We start from the raw sequence: 22,685 nt of genomic DNA on the forward strand, positions 1-22,685 counted from the left end.
GTATGGGGTTTACAAAGTAAATCATGGAGAACCAGTTTTGATGCTTGCATTCCTTGCACTTTTAGGGAGTATGAAGGGATAAAGTAGAAGAGCCAGTAGATAACTAAAGATTTGTAAGATTTCTTGAGAGCTCTAAGAGGCTGTGAAGAGAAGGTGGGAAGTGAACCACATCCAGCACGGACAGTGGTGAACCTGAGGTGGGGGACGGTGAAGGATTAAAGAAAACAGACAAGAGAATATAGGTGGGGCCAGGTGGGACACTGTTCTGGGATGGAGAGACAGTGCCACAGCCTGTAAGCCAAGTCTTTATTTTATAGTCAGATCCCACGAGGCAAAGCAAGGGCGTGGTCAAGATGTTTACAACGTTCTTGCGAGTTTTGAATCTACTTAATTACATGCATTTGAGAACTCTATCAAGCTTTGTTTTGGCAGCACTTGCTGCACCTCCCACAGACTACATCACTCAGCTACTTGAGACCACAGGTTCAGACCATAAGGTCAAGCTTACAACCATAGCCTTTGGCTATAATTGTGCTTGGAGGGCTTTGCCCTTCAAGCTGGGACCTACACGTGGCTTTGCCACGAGACGACCATGCCCTCTCATTAGTCCGAGGCTTGAACCTGTCCAAATGCTGTAGTTGCTCTCCACGGGGAGAATGTGTGCTCTTCACTCATGCCTGGTGAATTTGTACCAGGGACCCCCAGGTACAAATGGTCCTTGTAGTTGTAAGACAGAGGCACTGGCACCCAAGAGCACTAGAACACTGCATGTGGACAGTTGATGGGTCTGCCTTGGAAGAGGTGTTTTCTGAATCCAAATGAGAACCTCACTGGAGAGAGCAGGCTCCAGGCCATTGTAAAATTGTGCCTAAGGGGTCTGGTTACCTGCAAGTCCAGGGCTCAAACTATACTTTTGGGTGAAGATGGACTGTTGCTCTTGGACTAGGTCGCATAATTTCTGAACTGAAGCTGTGTTTATAATAATGTAGCATCAAGTCTCTATCAGATAAGAGTCATCTAGAAGTCATCAGACCTGCCAATGTTTTCTTCCAGGATAGCGATATCCCCCATTGAATAAAATTTAAAGAGACACTGGGCTCATAAAATGCATTACTGTTTATTCCTTCCCACATCTCCTGTGTCCTACTTCTCAACTTTGCTTAGTCATCACACTCCTGCCTTAACAGCTCTGTGTAGTATGTATTTGTTTTCAATTAGTGTTATTTCCATCATTTATCTGACTTGAATTTTATGGGAATATGCATATCAAAATCCTTTCTAAAATATGATGGTTTAAAAAGCTCAGTTTCTAAGTATGTGTCTTGCTAATTTTTCAAGATATTTTATGGACAAAGAAAGCTTTAAAGATTTACATGCATTTTGCTGAATCAGTAAATGAACAATTCACTAGGGCCTACCTTTAACAGAGTGCTCTTTTGAAAGTTTTATAGGTATGAGATATGTAGATATTTGTAAGAAATTTTAAAAATATTTTTGATGGAGTTTTGTGTAAATCTTGTATTTATAAATGTAATGAAGTTGAACTACATCAAACTAAAAAGCTTCTGCACAGCACATGAAACCATCAACAAAATAAAGGGAACCCACTGGATGGGAGAACATATTTGCCAATGATACATCTGAAAAGTGATTAATTTCCAAAATATATAAAGGGCTTATACAACTCAACACCAGGAAGACGAATAGTCCAATCAAAAAATGGCCAAGGACTTGAATAGGCACTTCTCTAAGAAGTCATACAAACGGCCAATACACATGTGAATATATTTTCAAAGTCACTAATCACCAGAGAGATGCAAATTAAAACTACAGTGAGGTATTACCTCATACCTGACAGAATGGATAACATCAATAAATCAGCAAACAACATGTGCTGGTGAGATTGTACAGAAAAGGGAACCCTAGTAGCACTCTTGGTGGCAATGCAGACTGGTGTAGCCACTGTGGAAAAGAGTATGAAGTTTCCTCAAAAAATGAGAAATGGAACTAGCATTTGACACAACCATCCCACTTTTGGGAATATATCCTAAGAATCCTGAAACATCAATCAGAAAGAATATATTCACCCCTATGTTCATTACAGTGTTATTTACAATATCCAAGATCTGGAAACAGCCAAGTGCCCATCAGTAGATGAGTGGATAAAAAGAGCTGTGGTACATTTATTTCTTTTTAATTATTACTAGAGGCCCGGTGCAGGGTATCCGTGCACTGATGGGGGTGTGGCCTGCGGGGATCAGCCCGCTGTGGGAATGCCGCTCATCCCAGTCAGCCAAGTGGCTGTGGACCCACCCTCTGAGTGGCTGCTGCTGCTGTGGGAACGCCACTCATCCTGGTCAGCCGAGCGGTTGCTCTCCCTGTGGGAGTGCACTGACCACCAGGGGTCAGCTCCTGCGTTGAGCAACTGCCCCCTGGTGGTCAGTGTGCGTCATAGCGACTGGTCGACTGTTCATTGTGGTCATTTCACCGTTTGGTCACTACGCTTTTACTATATAGGATTATTTTTAAATGATTTTAAATATTATAATATTACATGTAATAAACATTAATATTTCAAGAAAAAATATTTTAAATATAATAGTATTACCAAAACTGTACTTACATAGTATAATACCCCAAAAGTTGTAGGAAATATTAAAAATCTGCAGATAACAGGATTACTTCTATTGTATTCTAAAATATTTTTTTTCTAGCTCTATTTTTGTTCACCCGTTTATGTTGTCCATTATATTCCACAAATGAGTGAGATCATGTGATATTTATCTTTCTCTGACTGGCTTATTTCCCTTAGCATAATGCTCTCCAGGTCCATCCATGCTACTGCAAATAGTAAGAGTTCCTTCTTTTTTACAGCAGCATATTATTCCATTGCATAGATGTACCATAGTTTTCTAATCTACTCATCTGCTGATGGGCACTTAGGCTGTTTCCAAATCTTAGCTATTGTAAATTGTGCTGCTATGAACATAGGGGTGGATATGTCCTTTCTGATTGGTGTTTCTGATTTTTTTAAATACATTTTATTGATTTTTTACAGAGAGGAAGGGAGAGGGATAGAGACTTAGAAACATCAATGAGAGAGAAACATCGATCAGCTGCCTCCTGCACACCTCCCACTGGGGATGTGCCCGCAACCAAGGTACATGCCCTTGACTGGAATTGAACCTGGGACCTTTCAGTCCACAGGCCAACGCTCTATCCACCGAGCCAAACTGGTTTCGGCTGGTGTTTCTGATTTTTTTGAGATATATTCCTAGAAGTGGGATTACTGGGTCAAATGGGAGTTCCATTTTTAATTTTTTGAGGAAACAGCGTACTGTTTTCCACAGTGGTTGCACAAGTCTGCATTCTCAAAAGCAGTGAATGAGGGTTCCTTTTTCTCCACATCCTCGCCAGCACTTGTCGTTTGTTGATTTGTTGATGATAGCCATTCTGACAGGTACCTCATTGTTGTTTTGATTTGTATTTCTCAGATGATTAGTGACTTTGAGCCTGTTTTCATATGTCTCTTGGCCTTCTGTATTTCTACTTCATTTTTTATGTATATACTAGAGGCCTGGTGCATGAAATTTGTGCACTCCTGGGGTTCCTCAGCCAGGCCTGTGCCCTCTCGCAGATCAGGAGCCCTCGGGGGATGTCCGACTGCGGCCTAGGCCCACTCCCCTTAGTGCTGCCGCGGAGGAGGGAGATGCTCCCGCCATCACTGCTGCACTCGCCAGCCGTGAGCCCGGCTTCTGGCTGAGCGCACTGACAACCAGAGGGCTGCTCCAGCATTGAGTGTCTGCCCCCTGGTGGTCAGTGTGCATCATAGCAACCGGTCATTCCACTGTTCTGTCAATTTGCACATTAACCTTTTATTATATAGGATACTAGAAGCCTGGTGAACGATATTCATGCACGGGTAGGGTCCTTAGGCCTGGCTGGCAATTGGCACCGATTGGGGCCTTCTGGCTGCCAGCCGGGGCCTTCCTTCAAGCTGCCGACTGGGGCCTCCCTTCCCCAGATGCAGCCTCGTTCCATCCTTCATTCTGCGCTGCCCCATGGTGGTCAGCGCACGTCATAGCGAGCGATCGGTCTCCCAGTTGAACTCCTGTGGGAACAATTTGCATATTAGGCTTTTATAGATATTTTTATTGATTTCAGAGAGTAAGAGAGAGGGTAAGAGAGAGAGATACATCAGTGATGAGAGAGAATCATTGATTGGCTGCCTCCTGCATGTCTCACACTGGGGATAGAGTCTGCAGCCCAGGCATGTGCCATGAACCATGAACTCCTGGTTCATAGGTTGATGCTCTATCACTGCGCCATGTCATCTGGGCTGTATGTTGAAAAGTGTTTATTTAGGTCCTTTGCATATTTTTTGATTGGATTGTTTATCTTCCTTTTGTTAAATGTATGAGATTTTGTATGTATATTTTGGAGATTAATCCCTTATCTGAGATAACATTGGCAAATATGTTCTCCCATGCCGTGGGCTTTTTGTTGTTTTCTTGATAGTTTCTTTTGCTGTGCAGAAGTTTTCTTATTTTAATTTTGTCCCATTTGTTTATTTTCTCCTTACTTTCCATCGTTGTAGGAGCTGTATTGGTAAAGATATTGCTAGGTTATATGTCTGATATTTTGCTGCCTATGGATTCTTCTAAGATTTTTATGGTTTACCATCTTATGTTTAAGTCTTTTGTCCATTTTGAGTTTATTTTTTGTTTATGGTTTAAGTTGGTGGTCCAGTTTCATTTTTTTGCATGTTTCTGTCCAGTTTTCCCAATATCATTTATTGAAGAGACTGTCCTGACTCCATTGTATGCTCTTGCCTCCTTTGTCAAATATTAATTGAGCATAGTGGTTTATGTTGATTTCTGGGTTTTCTGTTCTGTTGCATTGGTCTATATGTTTGTTCTTGTTCCAGTACCAGGCAGTTTTGAGTACAGTGGCTTTGTAATATAGCTTGATATTTGGTATTGTGATCCCTCCTACTTTGTTGTTTTTTTTTCTCAGGATTGCTGCTGGGGATATTAACCTGGATATTCTCTTTTGTAGTGTCTTTTTCTGGTTTTGGAATTAGGATAATGCTGACCTCATAAAAAAGTGTTTAGAAGTTTTCCTCTTGGATTTTCTGATATAGTTTGAGGAGTTAGTTCTTCTTTGAATGTTTGTTAAAACTCCCCTGTGAAGCCCTCTGGACCTGGGCTTTTGTTTGGTGGGAGTTTTTTTTTTTTTATTACAGCTTCTATTTCATCAGTTGTTATTGGTCTATTCAGGTCTTTTTTAGTCTTCCTGATTTAGTTTTGGGAGATTATATTTCTCTTGGTATTTGTCTATTTCATTCACATTATTCAGCTTGTTGGCATATAGTTGTTCATATATTTCCTTACAATCCTTTGTATTTCTGTGGTGTCAGTGCTTACTTCACTTTCATTTCAGATTGTATTTATTTTAGTCCTGTCTTTGTTTATTGATAAGTCTGGCTAATGGTTCATCAATCTTGTTTATCCTTTAAAACAGGGGTCCTCAAACTTTTTAAACAGGGGGCCAGTTCACTGTCCCTCAGACTGTTGGAGGGCCGGACTATAGTTTAAAAAAAAAAAAAACTATGAACAAATTCCTATGCACACTGCGGGCCAGGGACGAGTCGGCTGCTAAGCAGGACAGGCAGCAGCACCCAGCGGGCCGGATAAATGTCCTCGGCGGGCCGCATGTGGCCCGCGGGCCATAGTTTGAGGACGCCTGCAAAGTTTAAAAGAACCAGCTCTTCGTTTCATTGATTTTGTTTGTATTGTTTTTTGTCATAGTAATATATAGAAATGCTTAAAAATGCCTATATGTATGTGTATATATATGTATAAGAAGGTTTTAAAATGTTTAAATTAACTTTCCTTGAAACTTAAAATGTGATTCCCCACTGCCCTGAAGCATGTGTACCTCATAGATAAGAATTTGAACTTCAGTAAACAACTCAGAGTGACTTGTCAAGATAACCACCTTGAGTGAGTGATGTACTCTCCCTAGATAACCACATGTAGCCCCTCTCCCTGTTTGAGATAAACGTGTGCATTGACGTAATTCATTGATAGCCACCTGGACTGCTTGCAAATGGGGTGCAGGCTTTAAAATGTGGTCCAGACCAGCCAACGTGGTCGCCTGTCAAGACAGCCACAAAGGCACGTCCTTTTGCCAGTCTGGCAAGCAACGCCGCTCCACGCTCCTCTTCCTGCCAGACAACAGAAGAACGGCTAGCAACTCCCTATTTAGACGTGACTGAGCTCTTGGGTAAGGAACACCGGCCGCCTGCATCTGGACCAGACCAGTCTAGCTGCCGGATCCCAGAGAACAGCACCACTGGGAATCCCCAATAAGCCTGTACCCGCAGCACCAGGAATTGTGTGAGTAATAAAGTGCTGTGTGATTTGCAGCTGCATATGTTCCATGTGGTGTAATTCCTCTGGCAGTTAATTGATTTATTTTGCGTACGCTTAAAATTTAAATTAAAGCTTCTGGTCCCTCTGGTCCTAAGCCTGCCCCTTGGTCCTGCTTGTGTAGAGTAGCCTCTTCACTAGCAACTACTTGAATGTCCCACACCTGCACGATTTAAGTTTATCTCAAGGGATACCTTAGATAAACACCCCAGATCCTTTCCCAGGATCTACTTGGGACATTTTTATAGTCTCTATGTTATTTATTTCTGCTGTAATCTTTATTATTTTCTTCCTTCTAGTTACTCTGGGCTTTCCTTGTTTTTTTCTTTCTAGTTCTTTAAGTTGTAGAGTTAAATAATTTATTACTGATTTTTTCTGTTTTGTGAAATATGCCTGTAGTGCTATGAACTTACCTCTGAGGACTGCTTTTGCTGTGTCCCAGAGATTTGGGGTGGCAGTGTGTTCATTTTCATTTGTTTCCAGGAACTTTTTGATTTCGTTCTTGATCTTTTTGGTAACCCATTCATAGTTTAATAACATGCTATTTAGCTTCCATATGTTTGAATGTTTTAGGGTGTTTTTACTGTAGTTGATTTCTAATTTCATTCCACTGTGATCTGAGAAGATGCTTGATATGATTTCAATCTTCTTGAACTTGTAGAGACTTGTTTTGTCTCCTAACATGTGGTCTATCTTTGTGAATGATCCATGTGCACTTGAGAAGAATGTATATTCTGCTGAGTTGGGGTGAAATGTTCTTATATATGTCACATAAATCCATCTGATCCAGTGTTTCCTTTAAAGTCTGTTTCCTTGTTAAATTTTTGTCTGGAAGATCTATCCAGTGAAGTCAGAGGGGTGTTTAAGTCCCCTTCTATGACTGTATTGTTGTCACTTTCTCTGAAAAAGTCCTCTAGAAGTTTTTTTATATATTTAGGTGCTCCTATATTGGGTGCATATATGTTTACCAGGGTCATATCCTCTTGTTGGATCAATCCCTTTAGTATTATGAAGTGACCTTTGTTGTCTCTTGTGATGGCCTTCATTTTAAAGTCTATTTTGTGGGTTATGAGTATTGCTACTGCAGCTTTTTTTTCTTTTGCATTTGCATGGAAAATTTTTTCCCATCCCTTCACTTTCAAGCTGTGTGTCTTTTGTTTTGAGGTGGATCTCTTGTAGACAGCATATAGTTGGGCCATGTTTATGTAGCCATTCAGCTATCCTATGCCTTTAGATTGGAGTATTTAGTACATTTACATTTTGGGTTATTATTTGTAGGTACTTATTTATTGCCATTTTAATTCTGTATGTCTAGGTTTCTCTCTCTGTTTCTTCTTCTCATTACAGTAATCCCTTTGGCATTTCTTGTAATGCTGGCTTGGTGGTGATGTACTATTTTAGCCTTTTCTTTTAAAAAATCTGGGAAGCTCTTTATTTGACCATCTATTCTATCCAATAAAAGAGAAACATGCAAATTGACCATACCTCTGCTACGCCCACAAGCCACGCCCACCAGCCATTCAGGAGCGAGTATGCAAATTAACCCAACAAATATGGTGGTGGCCACTGAGCTGGAGCAAGCAGGAGGCTTGGGTTGCTGCTGGCGATGGAGGAAGCCAAGCTTCTCACCTGCCCTGGCCTGCCCTGGCCTCTGCTCAAGGCTACAAAGTTTCAATTATAGAAGATAAATAAATCCCAGATACCAGAGCCTCCGCTTGGGTCGCCAGAGGGCGTGGCCGGCCTGCAAATCACCACAGGCCCCTCGGCCAGGCCACCCCACACCCCAAGGGAATCCCCACCCTGATCCGGGACACTCTTCAGGGCAAACTAGCTGCCCCCCCCCCCATGCACCAGGCCTCTATCCTATCTAATAAAAGAGTAATATGCAAATTGACCATCACTCCAACACACAAGATGCTGCCCCCATGTGGTCAAAGATGGCTGCCCCCATGTGGACACAAGATGGGCGACACAAGATGGCCAGCCGTGGAGGGCAGTTGGGAGGGACCAGGCCTGCAAGGGAGGGCAGTTGTGGGCGATCATGCCAGCAGGAGAGGGCAGTTGGGAGGGACCAGGCCTGCAAGGGAGGGCAGTTGGGGGCAATCAAGCCTGCAGGGGAGGGCAGTTAGAGGTGCCAGGCCAGCAGAGTAGGGAAGTTGGGTGCGACCGGGCCTGCAGGGAAAGGCAGTTGGGGGGACCCAGGCCTGCAGGGGAGAGCAGTTGGGGGGGTACCAGGCCTGCAGGGGAGGGCAGTCCCAGGGGAGGGCAGTTGGGGGTGACCGGGCTGGCAGGGGAGGGCAGTTAGGGGTGACCAGGTCTGCAGTGGAGGAAGGTTAGGGGCAATCAGGCTAGCAGGGGAGCAGTAAGGCATCAATAAGACTGGCAGGGGAGTGGTTAGGGGGTGATCAGGCTGGCAGGCAGAAGCAGTTAGGGGCAATCAGGAAGGCAGGCAGGCGAGCAGTTGGGAGCCAGCAGTCCTGGATTGTGAGAGGGATGTTCGATTGCCCACTTAGGCTCGATCCCGGTAGGGGGGTTCCAGATTGGAGAGGGTGCAGGCTGGGCTGAGGGACACCCCCCCCCCCCCCCAGTGAATGAATTTCATGCACTGGGCTTCTAGTTTTGAATGATAGCCTTTCTGGATATAGTAATCTTGGTCTCAGATCTTTCCTTTTCATTATCTTGAGTACTTCATGCCATTCCCTTCTGGCCTGTAGAGTTTCTGATAAGAAATCAGGTGTCAGCCTTATGGGGACTTCTTTGTAGGTAACCGTTTTCTTTTGTTGCCTTTAAGATTCTCTCTTTGTCTTTAATTTTTGGCATTTTAATTATGATGTGTCTAGGCATGGGCCTGTTTGGGTTCTTCTCATTTGGGATTCTCTGTGCCTTCTGAACTTGTGTGACTTTTTTCTTTACCAGGTTACGGAAGTTTTCTGCCATTATTTCTTCAAACACCTCTATTCCTTTCTCCCTTTCTTTCCCTTCTGGCACACCTGCTATTTTAATATTGTTATGTTTCACATTTTTCCACAGATCCCTTAAGCTATCCTCCTGTTTTTTATTTTTTTTTTTCTTTTTGGTTCTCTGATTCAGTGATATTTTCAACTCTGTCTTCTAATTCAGTGATTTGATCCTCAGCTTCCCCTAATCTGTTGTGTTTTTCTTCCAATGTGTTCTTTATTTGTGTTTCTTTATTTGTGTTATTTCATTCTTTATCTCAGACAGTTACTGTATGGTTTTTCATACTGTTGATCATCTTTACCATCATTATTCTGAACTCTGTTTCAGATAAATTTCATACTGTTGATCATCTTTACCATCATTATTCTGAACTCTGTTTCAGATAAATTTCATACTGTTGATCATCTTTACCATCATTATTCTGAACTCTGTTTCAGATAAATTTCATACTGTTGATCATCTTTACCATCATTATTCTGAACTCTGTTTCAGATAAATTTCTTATCTCTGCTTCATTTATCTCTTCTTCTGGAGAATTCACTAGTTCTTTCATGTGGGGGTTGTTTCTTGTCTCCTCATTTTGACTTTCTGTTTGGGTTTGTTACTATGTATTAGGTAGATCCTCCACACATCTCAGTCTCTCATGCAGGACAGTGTTAAAGGCTGTTTCTGACTAATTAGGTCAGGCAAAGACTCAAAGCCTTCTGAGACCACCTCTGCCTACAGATAGATAGGATTCCTACCTGAATTGCACCCCCTCCCACCCCGGCAATTGTCCTCAGGTGTGGTGAGAGTTTATTCCAACAGGATGTGGCAGTTGCTTCTGCCTGGAGTCTAATTGTTATTTTTAATCTCTTAAGTGGCCTCAGGGCAAGGTGTTTTCCAATAGGTTGTGTCAACTGTCTTCCTCCCTGGCAAGGCAAATGTCTTTGTGGGTCCTTCACTGCATGAGAAAATGACTTAGCCCAAGAAACTTGGGGTGTCTGCCTTCTCAGCTCTATCCCCTGAAGTCCCCAGTCTTGGTGTCTTCTCTCATAGCTCCACTTCACCCTCCCTCTGCCAGAGCACAAGGTGGGTGTCTCCACAGGGAATTTGGTACTTTGTCCTTTAATAGGGTACCTGAATTTTCAGTTGTTACTCTCTGGCAGACAGCACCTTTTCAGTTGTCACTCTCTGGCAGACAGCACCCCACTGCTTTTCACAGCCAGATCTTATTAGGTACCGTCCTTAGTTTTGTTGCTCTCTGTTGGGGGGGGGGGGCAGCTTGGGGTTTAGATCCCAGAGTTCTCAGTGGCAACCCCCCACAGCTGAGATATCTCTTCGGGACTTCAGTTGTCTGTGGTTGCCCGGCCAGCCCTTTGGAGTCTACACTCCTCCTACCAGTTTCTGTGTGGTCTCGACTTTCGGTCCTTGGTTGTCAGGCTTCTCTCCTGTGAGTTTTCTGTTGATTATTCTGGCAGTTTTTCTGTATTTTAGTTGTGATACCAGTTTGTTCCTGGGAGCATGTCCGTGCAGCATCCAATTACAAGCTGTGGTACATTTAAACAATGGAATATTATGTGGCTCTAAAAAGGAAGGAATTCTTACCTTTGGAACTGCATGGATGGACCTGGATATTATTATGCTAAGGGAAATAAGCCAGTCAGAGAAAGACAAAATACCATATGATCTCACTTACATGTGGAATTTAATGAACCAAAGACATGGATGCATGGGACAGACTGATAGATGTCAGAAGGGAGGGTGTGTGTGTGTGTGTGTGTGCGTGCGTGCGTGTGTGTGTGGCAGGGGGGCACTGGATGAAAGAAGGTGAAGTGATTGGCCAAAGAACATATATGCATAGCCCTTGAACACAGACAATAGTGTGTGGTGATGGCCAGAGGGAGGGTGGGAGGGGTTTGGGTGGAGGTGGGCAGTGGAGTGGGGAAATGGGGGACATCTATAATAGTTTCAACAATAAAAATAATGTTAAAAAATAAGTGTAATGAAGGTGTTGCCAGAAAAATATATGTACAACTTTTATAAAGATTATATACTGACTGAATACATTTAAAAAAATATATATTTTGAAACTTGATCTGCTATGAACAGAATGACATCTTTTTATTGTGCTGTTGGTTTTTAAGTTAAGCTTCCTAACGCATAATAAATTTCCAGTGGATACTTTGAAAACAAATAAATAAATAACCCTCTCCCCCCAAACAACAACAAACCAACAAGGAGATACTGGGCTATAAAATAATGTGTCCTGTTCATACTCTGTGAATTGGCTTCCTCAGGGTATGGGGGTGAGGAACACATTGCAGTTCAAATAATAAAGTACCAACAAACATGATACGTGCAGGAAAATAGAATGCCTTTGAAGTTGCTGAAACTTTAGGTTTGAGGATGTGAGTGGCAGATACGAGTCCTGAGAGATAAGCAGGTTCGGATCATGGAGAGACTTTACTACAGAACTTGAACTTCATCCTGCACAGATGAAGGGATAAGGATATAGTTAGGCCTGCTAGCTAGTAAGCCCTCATTGGGCAAGGTCTGCCAATGTTACTGTTGCTCTCAGACACAACTATCTGACCTCTAACATGGAGTCCGACTTATAGTGGATATTTAATTAGTATTTGAACTAATAAATAAATGAATTTATATGGAAGTTGACATAAAAAATATAGGGAAGAGCCCTGGCCAGTGTTGCTCAGTTGGTTGGAGCATCTTCCCATACATCAAAAGGTGGCGGGTTCAATTCCTGGTCCGGGCACATACTTAGGTTGTGGGTCCCATCCCTGGTTCAGGTGCATAGGGGAGGCAATGGATTGATGTTTCTCTCACATCGTGTTTTTCTCTTCCTTCTCTTCCTCTCTAGAATCAATAAAAAAAGTCCCTCAGGTGAGGATTTAAAAAAAAAAGAAACGTAGGGAGGAAAGTGAGCTGCATTATCATAAGCTTTCCTTAAAATTATTTCAGATGTGGACCTGGTATGCCTTAAAACAGCTTTTATATATGTCTTTAAGAAATTTTTAACAAACTGATTTAATGTTATTAAATTTCATTGTGTCCTTGTGTCCAGATTTTTATTTTTACCCATTGATTAAGGACTGATTTCATATTTGGGTAGATTTTTTTGTTTTGTTTTTATTTGTTTGTAAGCTTTCACAAATTTTATTAAATCCTAATCTAACTTAACAATATCTGATTTTATAGATATCATCCTATGGTGAACGTTTAAATAAATGAAAGCAAATCAGACATCTAAGTCATTATTTTCTGCAGACTAAGCAATAAGGTAACTAGTACGTGTACCCATTAATAATAGCGGATTTTAGAATAAAAAAATCACGATAATTTCAAGAGAAACTTGAAATTAAAAAGTTGAAATTAATAATTAAAAGTGCTTTATTCAAAGTAATGTCCATTACTAGCTACACATTTTCCCATCTTTCAGGTAATTTGTGGATACCGTCCCAATAGAACATTTTTGTTTTGAGGCAAACCATTCAGAGACCCAATTTTCCACTTCTTCGTATGTTTTGAAGTGCTGCACAGAAAGTGCATGTGCCATTGATTGGAGGAAGTGATAATGTGATGGAGCAAGGTCTGGTGAATACAGCGGGTGGGTTAATACTTCCCAGGCAAGATCTTTTAACGTGTCTTTAACTGGTTTTGAAGTGTGTGATGGTGCGTCATCATGAAGCAAAATTACTTTACCCTGTCTTCTGGCACATTCAAGTCGTTTCACAATCAAAGCATGCTTCAAATTGATTATTTGTTGTCGGTAGCTATCAGTATTAACGATTTCACCTGGTTTTAGAAGCTCATAATACACCACACCTTCCTGATCCCACCAAATGCAGAGCATTGTCTTCTTTCCGAAGCAATTTGGCCTTGCAGTCGATGTTGATGGTTGACCTGGATCAACCCATGATTTTGTGCGTTTGGGATTCTCAAAATAAATCGACTTTACAACACCAGTCACAATCCAATGCAAAAAAGACTTTCTTTCGTGCCGTTGAAGCAACATTTTACTGATGACTTTTCGGTTTTCCATTTGTCTTTCGCTCAGTTGATGTGGCCACTGTCTTTCCTTTAAAATCTTTCCCATTGCTTGTAAAAGATTGGAAATTGTTTGCTGAGCAACATTTAATATTTCTGCAAGTTGTTTTTGAGTTTGACACGCCTCTTCATCCAATAATGCTTGTAATTGTTGGTCTTCAGACTTTTCCCTTGACCTGGACGTCTTTGTCTTTCACATCGAAATTATCACTTTTAAAGCATTTAAACCAGCGTTCACAAGTATCTTGAGATGGAGTATGTTCACCATAAGCTTCCCGAAGTATTCAGCAGCACTTTTCTTCAAAATAAAGTAATGAATTAAAACTTCCCACAAATGCTCTTTTTTTTGGCACGAAATTCAACATTTTTAAGTGTAAAAATATCTATGATGTTAACACCTTCAGAAAATTTGACATATGAAGTTTAGAAGCTTGTTGTCAAAACAACAAAATAGCATACATATCAAATCACATATATTTCAACATATGTGTAACTCCATCTATTGAAAAAAATCCGCATTATTAACTGGTACACCTAGTACTACACAGAACACTACAGGTCATGACATACACTTACTTGCTCAGAATTTTCGTACAAGAAATGTTGTCTATCAAACTATATCTCCTAATATATATATATTTTTTAATATATTTTATTGATTTTTTACAAAGAGGAAGGAAGAAGGATAGATAGTCAGAAACATCGATGTGAGAGAAACATCGATCAGCTGCCTCCTGCACACCTCCTACCGGGGATGTGCCCGCAACCAAGTTACATGCCCTTGACCGGAATCGAACCCGGGACCTTTCAGTCCGCAGGCTGACGCTCTATCCATTGAGCCAAACCGGTTTTGGCTCTCCTAATATTTAATACAGTTGGATTAGTGATTGTAGTTCTCATTTAATATTTTAGTTACAAGTACCTTATTAAGATAATTAACATTTCGACAGATCCACTGATTTTTCAGATTAGCATAATATATTTAAGAAAAAGAGCAAAAAGTAAAATGAAAACAGAACATGACAATTTATTAAGGGAAAATAAAGTAAAGTTAAAAAGGAGAAAGTTGAAGTATCACTGAGGTGGAAATGAAAGCCTAGATATTTGTTTAGAAGAAAACAGATCAACTTTGGATTTCACAGGTAAGTTTATAAATTCAATGCAGTATAAATCCTTTTGAATGTAAAAACCAAGTTTAAATTAAAAGGTCTATAAACTGTTAACTTTTGGCCTTAAATAGCTCCAATTCTTTGGATCAAAGAAGGCCACAACAATAAAGATTGTATTACTTGATTTTATTTTACACTAGGTGGTGGGCCCAAAGCAATTCCCCTAAATAAAGTTGACAGTTAGCTTCACTGAGAACATTTTAATAATGCACATTAAAAAAAGTATTCTTACCAATTGTTCTGCAATTCCAATATACAATAGCTGGGGAAACATTTAAAAAACAAAAGCCTATGTAAAATGACAGATTAAAACAACTGGAACAGTACAGGTTTTATATGGCTCTGATTTTACAGTTTTCTTATTGCATCATCAATGTCAGAAATCTGTTCCTTCAGCTGGCAGGATTTAAATAAACACCTTTTCTTCCTGATTTCATTTCACCTCTGGATCCATCCAGTATTCTCTGGTATCAATTAGGACTTTTCCTTTAAAGTCCTGAATGCTGAGGTACCTCATCTTCCCAATCTGAAACATGTTACCTCTGCTGCTGCTGCTCTGCTTGGAAGATGGCAGGGCTCTTGAAGTTTCACCAATCTTTTGCTTCTTTACAGGTTTTTCTGAAGTAACTTGCTTTTTCCTCTTTCACTTTTTGTTAACTTCACTCTCAGAATCACTGCCAGAAGAGCTTGAAGAAACAAATTCCTTTGATTTAGGCATTGCTCCCCTACTGCTACCAAACAGGCCTATGCTCGCTCATTGGCTCTGGATAGATTTTATAAAGTATCAACTTAGTTCTTATATTATCTTACCTTTAATCTTATATTCTAGTGCTAGTGGATTTTCTATATTTTAATTAATTTTCTATTAAATGTATTCAGAATCCTATATAATAAAAGCCTAATATGCACATTGTCTGCTTGACCTGGAGTTTGACCGCTCACTATGACATGCGCTGACCACCAGGGGTGGCCCAGAACATGGCGGGCATCAGTGACGCAGTGGAGGCACTGCTGGTCCCAATGGGCCCCGATGAGAGCAGGACTGCGGTGGGATGGTGGAGCAGGTGAGCGGGCGGCACCAGGCCAAGGTGGGTGCGAGTGGGGGCCCAATTGCCCCGTAGATGGCAACCAGCAGTGGGGAGTGGGGCTGCCGCCTGGCTCCCAGGCACTGAGGGAGCCAGGCAGTGGGCTCGGTCACCATCGATTGCCCTGCTGATAGTGACCAGTGGCTGCAGTGGGGAGGGTGGGGCTGCCGCCTGGCTCCCAAGTGCTAAGGGAGCTGGTTGGGGGGCCCGGCCCCAACCGATAGCCCCGCAGACAGTGACCAGTGGCTGGCAGGCTCTGTTCGCCCAATTGGGGCAAGGCCCTGGGCTGGGACGGGGAACTGGGGGTGGGTGGCTGTGACCAACCTCCTGTGGCACTCGGGTGGGGGGTTGCAACCTCTCACCAGCTACCTGGGGGCAGGGGTGATGGGGACAGAGGTGCAGTGAGAATGTGGGGTGTCCACTGAGCTCGCTCTCACTCCCCTTGATACCTCCCTTGAGATACCAGGGCTCATGTGCCAGAGAAGCCCCCATGCTCACGTGCCGGGTGCCCATGAGGAGCCCGCTCTGCATTCGCCCGGCCTCTTCCGCGTGAGCTGGGTCCAGCTGCCAGGACCACAGGGGCCAGTTGGGCGCTCTGTGGATTCGTGCAGGAGCTGGTCTGTGAGGCCGGTTGGGAGAGAGCGCGCTGTCTGCTCAGCTTCTGTGCAGTGCCGCTGGGTGGCCCAGAGGCCCATGCTGCACCCAGGGCCGTGGCGTCTGGCTGTGCTCACTGCATCTCCATGTGGGGTCTCAGGCACTGTGACTCAGGCGGAGTGGGGCGGCGGCGGGGGTGGCCCGGGGGCCCAGGTGCTACCCAGGGCCCAGAGGTCAGCTGGAATCTGCCCTTTCACGCCAGACGCTCGCGCTTCGATCGCCATCTAGGCCTGGGGACTGCACCTGTGCACGAATTTCGTGCACCGGGCCTCTAGTTGATATATAAGAAATCGTCTGAGGTGTAGGAAATTTATTCGTATACACATAAAAACAGGCTTCATTATGTAGATGCATAATTTTAATGGTTTGTATTCATGTTTGTTATACTAGGTACTCCTGGACATCTGTTACATCTTTGTAAGTAATACAACTTGAACTATATTACAAACTTTTTTTTCTCCCACAGAAGTAAATTTCCCCAGAAGGAATTGGAAATGCTGTTTCCTGGAATGAGTGCTGATTTTACAAGTGAGAATTTTTCAGCTGCCTGGTATCTGATAGAGAACCACTCAACCACCAGGTTAGTGATGTGGAACTGTTGATTGTGAGTTGTTCACTCAGATGCAGTGAAGAGGATTATTCAGTGATGTGGGTTTTTAGGTCTAGTTCTCTCAGCGCCCTTTAACTTTGGGTGAGCTTGTGGACCTCTCAGGGTACCTATTTCCTTATTTATAAAATGGGGTTATTAATTAGAGGGTCCTTATTTCTTACTATCATGTTGTTTGCATCAGTTTCATTATTTGTGCAACCCATGAAAACTTTGTGGAGTCTCAGCTATGTAATGAAACTGATGTGTCTGAATGTGACTTTTCCCAACTCAAATAACAAAAATTTCAAGTCCTGGTGGAAAGGTGGAAACACACCTCCTTCCCAGATCACAGAGCAAAGGAAGATGACTTGGTTTATCATTTTGCAAAGACTTGGTGTAAAATTAGGTAAAAAAATAGACAAGGTCATATATCTAAATTAAAGTGCTCCTTTTTGTCTGCTAATTACATTTTACCAACTTTCTCTATAAGATCAGGTTTTTAACTTCTTTTGCAAGACTTTTAAAACAATTATATTTAGTAAAAATGCTTTAATGAATGTTTTATTGCTTAAAATTTATATTCTTGAAAATTTAACTTGTTAAAATATAACTTAGGAGAAATTCTTCTCCTATTAGGAAGAAAACCATTAGTAGAAAACATGAGGAAAAGTTGGTATATACATGGAATAAATTTGGCCTGTTAAAAATTTTTAAAGCAAATGTCTGAAATCCTTCATTGTAGGAGATGGTTCTGATTTTACATTATGGATGTGCTTTTTATATTACTATAAGTCAGAATTGGTCTCTTTTCTGTGTAGAGCTATCATGCACTCAATATATTCAAAGTTTTATAGCCAAATTTCTTAGCCCAGATAGAAATAAAACTTCTGAAATACCGAGGACTACCTATTTTTTCCTCTGCTTGAGATGTAGAGATAAAATATTGTGGTCTTTTTAGTTATTTAGATTGTGGATTGAAAACCTTCCCCAGTTTTTTCTGTAATTTCACTGCTAATGACAAGATTGGCTATTGATGGTAAGGACAACGGTATGCTCAATTTGTGTCTGGAATACAGAAATAAACATACAATGTGGCTTGAATGGTTCAATGGTTGAATGTTGACCCATGATCCAAGAGGTCACCAGTTCCGATTCCCTGTCAGGACATGTGCCCAGTTTGTGGGCTCGATCCCCAGTAAGAGGGATGCAGAGATCATGCAGGAGGCAGCCGATGGATGATGTACTAGTATCTCTCTCATTGATATTTCTATCTCTTTATCCATCTCACTTCCTCTCTTTCTGTAAAAAAAAAGAAAAAATCAATAAAAGAAGTGAACATACCGAGAAGATCCTGCTTTAGAGGGCTTCCAACCACTGCATGATCTAGGCTTTAACACCAGAGAAATGATATTCAGAACTCCTTACCTGGCTTATGTATATATGATATATGATATATATTGGTCATAAAAATACCTACATGTATATTTCCATCATAAGGATCTTATATATTTGGAATGACCACTTGAGGGTTACTAATCTATTTTCTAGCTGCTGTAATTTTGGAATTCACATTAAAAATTTTAGCTCTAGGTAAGAATTTGAAAGCCTTTGTTTTCATCTGGTAACATAACAGTCTGTATCTTAATGTAGGCTTTAGTATTTTATACTTAACTAGAGGCCTGGTGCATGAAATTCATGCACTGGAAGGGGGGAGGTGTCCCTCAACCCAACCTGCACCCTCTCCAATGAGATCGGGCCTAAACCGGCAGTCTGACATCACTCTCATAATCCGGGCCTGCTGGCTCCCAACCACTCACTCACCCACCTGACTGCCTGATTGCCCCTAACCGCTTCTGCCTGCCAGCCTGATCACCCCCTAACCACTCCCTGCCAGCCTGATCACCCCCAACTGCCCTCCCCTGCTGGCCCGATCACCAACCAACTCTCCCCTGCTGTTCTGGTTGCTCCAAACTGCCCTCCCCTGCAGGCCTGGTCCCCCCCAACTGCCCTTCCCTGCCAGCCCGGTCACCCCCAACTGCCCTCCCCTGCAGGCCCGATCAACCCTTACTGCCCTGCCCTTCCAGCCTGGTCGCCCCTAACTGCCCTTGCCTGCAGGCCCAGTGCCCCCCAACTGTCCTCCCCTGCAGGCTCTGTCCCCCCCAACTTCCCTCTCCTGCAGGCCTAGTCGCCCCCAACTGCCCTCCCCTGCTGGCCTGTTCACCCCCAACTGCCCTCCCCTGGTGGCCTGTTCACCCTCAACTGCCCTCCCCTGCTGGCCATCTTGTGGCAGCCATCTTGTGATGACATGGGCGCAACCATCTTGTGACCACATGGGCACGGCCATCTTGTGACCACATGGGAGTGGCCATCTTGTGACCTCATGGGGTGGCCATCTTGTGACCACATGGGGGCAGCCATCTTGTTATTGCATGGGGTGACCATCTTGTGCGAGGGTGTGATGGTCAATTTGCATATTGCCTCTTTATTATATAGGATGCCTCTTTATTATATAGGATGGATTATCTTGTTTCTTTTTTGCTTGTTAGGAGTGTCAGACTTTTGGCTTCTTTATTTCATTTCAGTTTTGAGCAGCTCAAAATGGCAGTTTCCAACCTGAAGAGGCAGGCTAACAAGAAGAGTGAGGGCAGCCTGGCCTGTGTGAAAGGGGGTCTTAGTACTTTCTTTGAAGCCCAGGATGCTCTTGCAGGTAAGGTGACCCTGAGAGCCATCTGCTGTGGCTTCCACAGCAGAAACCTGACACTGTGTTTGCAGAGTGTTTACAGGGTGTGACACTTGGTCTGTGTTTATAAAAGTAGAGATATAAAATGTGCCATAAATATTTGTTGCAGACTAGGCTGGGATCTCTTTGAAGGCTTGATACTTTAAATATTTGTTTCTGAGGCTTTTGTAGACTCATGGTACATGTGTGAAATAGGAGACCACTTTGCCTCTCCACAATGCCCAGTCTCCAGGGTCGATAAGAAATTAAATCCCGAAGCGAGAATCATAGCAAAGAAGCATTGAACAGACTGTCAAATTACAGTGGGAAGGCAGAGGAGGTTGCGGGGGGGGGGGGGGAGGGGGGAGCTGTAAGAGATCAACCGAAGGACTTGTACACATGCATATAAGCATAAATAATGGATAAAAAACACTGGGGGGAGGGGGCAGGTAAAGGCATGTACTGGGGGGAAGGGGAGGCTGGGGGAAGGTCAATGGGGAAGGAAAAAAAAAAAGGAGACATATGTACTACTATTTGTAATACTTCAAACAATTAAAAAAAATAATAATAATAAAAGAAATTAAATCCCAATGGGTTAAATTGTAGAATTTTAAAAATCCCTAGCCATCAATATCTTACACATGTGACTAATTCTATAAATGTGACCCATTGTGTGTTTGGTTTCGAAAAGACTGATAGTAACATAATCCTTTTTAGCCATCACCCCACCAGTACCATACACAATATTTAACTGTTCACCATGCATGTCCTCATCTGTATATGTAAGGGAAACTGTATTAAATAGAAATAACATAGTTTTAGACATTTCAGGGAAAGATATTGGGTAGGTTTTCCCCCCTAAAACTGTCTTTAATAGAAATCAACTTATTGTTTATCTAGTGAAAAGTAAAACATATTAATAAAAGTTAGCCCAGTTCTTTTAAAAAACAAAGACCCCTATAACCTGATACCTACATATAGGTAAGTACTGACTTGACAAGGAGGCCACACCTTCTTCCATTCAGAAAGACTGAATTTTAAAATCAATTTGTATTCTTAAAGTACAGACATCCTTTTATTATTTTTAAAGCCCCTTCTTCCTGGGCCAAACATGCATAGTTGACTTCTGACAAGTGAAATGTGCATCCGGTACAGCTCTTTCCTTGCAGGTCGAAGTGAGGTTTTTGATGGGATAAAATGCAAATGCCCAGGACGGAACAGAGAAGTTAGGTAGGCTTCTTTAATAAATATTTCGTGCCCCCTATTTTTTTAATATATTTTTATGAATTCACAGAGGAATGGAGAGGGAGAGAGATAGAAACATCAATGATGAGAGAGAATCATTGATCGGCTGCCTCCTACACGCCTTCTATTGGGGACCAAGCCCACAACCCAAGCATGAGCCCTGACTGGAATGCAACTTTGAGCTCCTGGTTCATAGGTCTACACTCAACCACTGAGCCACACCCGCCAGGCTGTACCCCTTAGTTTTTGATGAGTGTGTTTTTTTTTTTCTTGTGCTTACTGATATTCTAAGTTGTCAATGTTATATCCACAATAGAAACCTGAGCATATATGAACAGTTTAGTGTTATCAAGTAGAATTAAGTTATTAGTATCTATACCAGCCTTGGACAAACTACGGCCCGCGGGCCGGATCCGGCTGTTCTATCCGGTTCTCTTGCTCTCCCCTCCACTCCTTTACTTTGAATTTATATTAGTTCACGCAAACACTCCATGCTTTTGTTCCGGCCCTCCGGTCCAATTTAAGAACCCATTGTGGCCCTCGAGTCAAAAAGTTTGCCCACCCCTGATCTATACAAATGATAATTTGCCATATATGATTAGCCATTCTCATAGATTATTATAATTATAATTATTTCACTTAGCAAAAGTATGTTTGACTTTTCTGTCTACTCGTTTTAAAAAAATACATATTTGTATATACATATATACTTGTATTTCTTTGTTTATGGTTTTACTTCTATAAATGGCCTCAATCTTGGCAGCTTTCAAGAAGTTTTATTTTGTGCATTAAATTTATGTGGTCTCATTTATTAGACATTTGCCCTAGAACTGTGGTCGGCAAACTGCGGCTCGCGAGCCACATGTGGCTCTTTGGCCCCTTGAGTGTGGCTCTTCCACAAAATATCACAGCCTGGGCGAGTCTATTTTGAAGAAGTGGCGTTAGAAGAAGTTTAAAAAATTTGGCTCTCAAAAGAAATTTCAATCGTTGTACTGTTGATATTTGGCTCTGTTGACTAATGAGTTTGCTGACCACTGCCCTAGAAGTATATTGGTAACTTCAAAGTTTAACAAAGAGCCGTGGCCTGGTTGCTCACTTGGTTGGAGCATTGTCCTATGCACCAAAAGGTGCAGGTTCGATTCCTGGTCAGGTCACATGCCCAAGTAGCGGGTTAAATCCTCATTTGGGGCGCATACAGGAAGCGACTTACTGATTTTTCTCTCCCACATCACTGTTTCTCTCTCTTTCTCTCTCTTCCCTCCTCACTCTCTTCCTTTCTCTCTCTCTAAAAATCCATAAAGACATATACTCTGGTGAGAATTAAAAAGAAAAAAGTTTAACAAAGATAATGGTGACTACTAATAAGCAACTGACTATTCCATATAGAAAATGATTTTAATAGTAAATTTGAAAATTTTAAACACATATATCTAGCTTTTATATTTCTGTGATGTAAGTGAAGTGCATATTATAAAAAACAGTAAATAATAAGCAAGAACTATTGTAATTCCATTATAGAGATAATCATGTTAATATGTTGATGTATTTCATTTTGGGGTTTTTCCCCTTAGCTTAGATGAGTACACATTACAAAATTAGAAATATATATAAAGTTGTATATGTTAGAAATCTTTATTCTTTAGGTTGGTTCTCTGGGTATTTTAATGTACTATAACATTTGATTTATTAGTAACTCATTAGAAAAATTTTTGACTATCATCTTAGGTGAAATTGATCTATAATTTTTAAAAATGCTAATTATTGGTCAGGCTTTGGTTTTATTGT

General features: G+C 41.8%; 1 protein-coding gene and 1 pseudogene across 5 annotated transcripts in view; one reads left to right on the top strand and one right to left on the bottom strand.

Annotated features, from left to right (window-relative positions):
- Positions 1-22,685, top strand: part of EXOC2 (exocyst complex component 2) — a gene marked incomplete at its 3' end in the record, with an annotated part of 271,555 nt that overhangs the window by 108,240 nt on the left and 140,630 nt on the right. For all 4 annotated transcript variants that reach the window (XM_080658431.1, XM_080658434.1, XM_080658432.1 and 1 more), the window contains 2 exons: positions 16,814-16,927; positions 19,519-19,643. In XM_080658431.1, coding sequence (XP_080514557.1) covers positions 16,814-16,927; positions 19,519-19,643 — 239 coding nt within the window. The remainder of the gene's footprint in view (positions 1-16,813; positions 16,928-19,518; positions 19,644-22,685) is intronic.
- LOC308241906 (activated RNA polymerase II transcriptional coactivator p15-like) lies at positions 14,957-15,326 on the bottom strand (annotated as a pseudogene). Its single transcript has one exon. The product of its transcript is annotated as an activated RNA polymerase II transcriptional coactivator p15-like (transcript).

The sequence above is a fragment of the Plecotus auritus genome (genome assembly GCF_963455305.1).
Source record: "Plecotus auritus genome assembly, chromosome: 2".
Classification (NCBI taxonomy): Eukaryota; Metazoa; Chordata; class Mammalia; order Chiroptera; family Vespertilionidae; genus Plecotus; species Plecotus auritus.